Here is a 3,795-nt window from a genome sequence, read left to right as displayed (position 1 = left end):
TTTTAATAGCACTGAGCCAATGGGATTCCTCTGTCAATATTCACTCACTACTCAAATGTATTACAGGAGTAGCTTGGTGAGTATCACACAGATGAACAAGCAACTTCAAGACATTTATAATACGATGGAAAAGACTTGTAAATAATTACCTATAACAAACAACATTAAATAAGTATTATAATAGAAATAACAAGCAACATCCTACAGGAAATTTAAAGGAACAAATTTATTTTTAAAAACTTCACAGATGGGCCGGGCGCGGTGGCTCACGCCTGTAATCCTAGCTCTCTGGGAGGCCAAGGCGGGCGGATTGTTTGAGCTCAGGAGTTCGAAACCAGCCTGAGCAAGAGCGAGACCCCGTCTCTACTAAAAATAGAAAGAAATTAATCGGACAACTAAAAATATATAGAAAAAATTAGCCGGGCATGGTGGCGAATGCCTGTAGTCCCAGCTACTTGGGAGGCTGAGGCAGGAGGATCGCTTGAGCCCAGGAGTTTGAGGTTGCTGTGAGCTAGGCTGATGCCACGGCACTCTAGCCCAGGCAACACAGTGAGACTCTGTCTCAAAAAAAAAAAGTCTCCTAGATCATGATTAGATGTCATGAAAAGCTACTGACAACAGTCTATTTCTCCTTATTGATGGAAACTAGGATGGCAGGTCACATATGTATTTCTTCTCTTCTTCCAGTTGAGGACTAGTTTGGAAAGAAGGCGAACATAAGAAGCAAACCATTCTCAATCAATGACAGAATTTATTTTCTGAACTATGACTTAAAATGATGAATCCCTATCAAGAGACAAGAGTTCATCTCATGAAGATGAAGAATGTGGATGAGTTGAAAAAGAAGGCTTCTAACTTTAGTTTGAAGGGAAAAAAGAAAACGTCCACAAAGTGGCCAGATGTGGTGGCTCATGCCTATAATCCTAGCACTCTGGAAGGTTGAGGAGGGAGGATGGCTTGAGGCGAGAAATTGGAGACCAGCCTGAGCCTTGAGCAAGAACAAGGCCCCCCCGTCTCTACTAAAAATAGAAAGAATTAGTCGGGTGTGGCCACGCACGCCTGTAGTCCCAGCTACTTAGGAGCCTGAGGCAGGAGAATCTCTTCAGCCCAAGAGTTTGTGGTTACAGTCAGTTATGATGATGCCACTGAACTCTAGCTAGAGTGACAGAGTGAAACTTTGTCACCAAAAAAAAGAAAAGAAAAGAAAATGTCCACAAAATTGGCTATCACAGAAGAGGTTTGACAAAAGAAAAACTTGAGTAAAAACAGAGCCTAAAAATTACCAGGAAAAAAAAAACTGAGCACTAGCAAGCACTTTTAGGGTCTTGATTTATTAAGGCAAGCTCCAGAGTACTTTATCACTTCACCTAAAATCAAAGTATAAGCAAGTAAAAATAACCTCATGAATAGCAACAAAATTTGATGAGTTGGGAGATACCTCTAGACTATAGCCATGGAAAAGCATAAATAGATAAGATACTACATACAAGGTATAGAGCAGAAAAACCACTGTTGTAGGGGCAAAAAGTACCTAGGGTCCTAGCCTGGTCCTACCACTTATTGGTCATATGACTTTGAATAAGTAAGTCCCTTTTGTTCTGAGCCTCATATTCCTTATCATTAAAATGGGCCTATTTATATCTACTTCCTGAACTGTTATAAAAATCAAGCAGAATTGTATAGGTGCTTGGCACATGGTAGGTGTTTTAAAAAGCTTTTTAATCTAAAAAGAAAAGGATACCATATATTAGAAAAATGTATACCTAAATGGAAAACTAAAATTTGATTGGGTAACTGTGAGAAAGAAAATTTTAAGTATCATAAAAGTATACTTCTAACCATCCAATTGGAAAGAAGATATGAAAGATCTTTTCATAGTAAAATGGACCAAAACTAAATTTAACAGATTTGGGGAGAAAAAAAAAATCATACAAGAAAAAAATTGATTTAAAAATATTATATCTAAAATAAACTAAAAATATTAAATAACTGTGGAATTAACAGAAAGTACTAAAATTAAGTGATAAATTAATAAAATATGCTATGGTTAACAAGAGTTAAAATATGTATGGTTGAGAAAAAGAGTTAATATCATCTTGTACCTGCATTAACAGAAGTATCTTGAAATCAGGCTCTATACTATTTTAGATCTATGTACTACTTTTAAGAGTTAATTGATACTTAAATCAGACATCCATAAGAAAACAACTCAAAACTGTATTGCAAGAATTAAGATGGTAGATGACTTTAGCTTAGACATATTTTTAATGCCAAAGGAATGGAGAAAAGATTTTCAGTTCACTATAACAAAAGGAAAACATCAAAAAAAAAAAAGAGACTATCTTACAAGGCATGTTCCCCACCCATAAATGAATTTATAAAAAAAATTCCTCAATTGTTGGTCTTTTAAAGGTCCTTCTAATGCTAAGATCTTGAAACAATGAAGAATACTTCATTAAGGAATGCTTAAGGCTTCATAATTAATTATTGATTAAATTTGTCAGAGATAAAGGTTTGAAGTGCCAACAGAGGACCTAAAAAGTAGAGACGCCAGATTTAACTCTATTTAACATGAATCATAAATTTTCCTGGTAATAATTTTCATGCTTTCAAAAACAGTACCAATTCTGTTTCCTCATATATTAAATAATGCTAAACTTACAAGCCTATTTTTGTAAATTTACAAGCCTATATTCCATTTTTTTTTTTTTTAGAGACAGAGTCTTGCTCTGTCACCTGGGCTAGAGTGCCATGGCCTCAGCCTAGCTCAGAGCAACCTCAAACTCCTGGGCTCAAGCAATCCTCCTGCCTCAGCCTCTCAAGTAGCTGAGACAACAGGCGCACACCACAACGCCCAGCTAATTTTTCTATTTTTAGTAGAGACGGGGTCTCACTCTTGCTTAGGCTGGTCTCAAAATCCTGAGCTCAAGTGATCCTCCCACCTCGGCCTCCCATAGTGCTAGGATTACAGGGGTGAGCCACCACACCCAGCCTACCTATATTCTAAAAATAGTGACATTCTATATTCTAAAATTAAGTTTTTATTACCCCTGTCAATTACTTCTGCAATTCCATAATGAAATAACACACATTAGATAATATTTTATTCACAATGTCTCATATTCAGATGCCATCTGTGTTCCCTTGAGACTACAGAAATCTGAAAAAACTAGTTCTTTATTAGCTATCCTCAACCTCCGATCCCCAATAAATTATTAGCAGAAATGAGATGGATGGTAACCAAACACAATTATTAAACCTGATGTTTTTTTCAAAATCAGTGGTTTAAACTGGTTTCAGGAAAAGCAAAGAAAACATACTCACATCTAGGCTCAGTCCAGAAAAGGTTTTCTGAAGCTCCTTGGCAAATTCCAAATTATGTAGCACTTCCTCATATTTCTCTACTGCCTCCTATCAAACAGGATAAGAAAACATCAATTTTGTGACTTTCTAAGTATAAATATGTGAAAATAAGTGTTCCTTAAATACAGCAGAGGAGATTTAAGACTTATGAACTAGCCATTTACTATACATATACAGAAAAGCACTTACCTAAAGAAAAAGTAGGGAGAAAGAATATCAGTACAAGTTATGTAAAGTTATATTTAAAAATTCAATTTTAACACTAGAAATTTAATTTTTATATTAGAAATCTGAACCCTAATTCTACCCTAGCTATAAAGTCTAAGGTCAGAGAGGCCTGTGGGTTTTAATAGCACTGAGCCAATGGGATTCCTCTGTCAATATTCACTCACTACTCAAATGTATTACAGGAGTAGCTTGGTGAGTATCACA

At 35.9% G+C, this 3,795-nt stretch overlaps 1 protein-coding gene across 5 annotated transcripts in view; it reads right to left on the bottom strand.

Annotated features, from left to right (window-relative positions):
• Positions 1-3,795, bottom strand: part of CAPRIN2 (caprin family member 2) — a 45,452-nt gene that overhangs the window by 29,106 nt on the left and 12,551 nt on the right. For all 5 annotated transcript variants that reach the window (XM_012641014.1, XM_012641018.1, XM_012641016.1 and 2 more), the window contains exon 3: positions 3,325-3,411. In XM_012641014.1, the coding sequence (XP_012496468.1) occupies positions 3,325-3,411 (87 nt within the window). The remainder of the gene's footprint in view (positions 1-3,324; positions 3,412-3,795) is intronic.

Source organism: Propithecus coquereli, unplaced genomic scaffold (genome assembly GCF_000956105.1).
Source record: "Propithecus coquereli isolate 6110/MARCELLA unplaced genomic scaffold, Pcoq_1.0 Scaffold16, whole genome shotgun sequence".
Taxonomy (NCBI): Eukaryota; Metazoa; Chordata; class Mammalia; order Primates; family Indriidae; genus Propithecus; species Propithecus coquereli.
The sequence above is the reverse complement of the archived record's forward strand: the minus strand, read 5'-3'. Positions and strand labels throughout refer to the sequence as shown.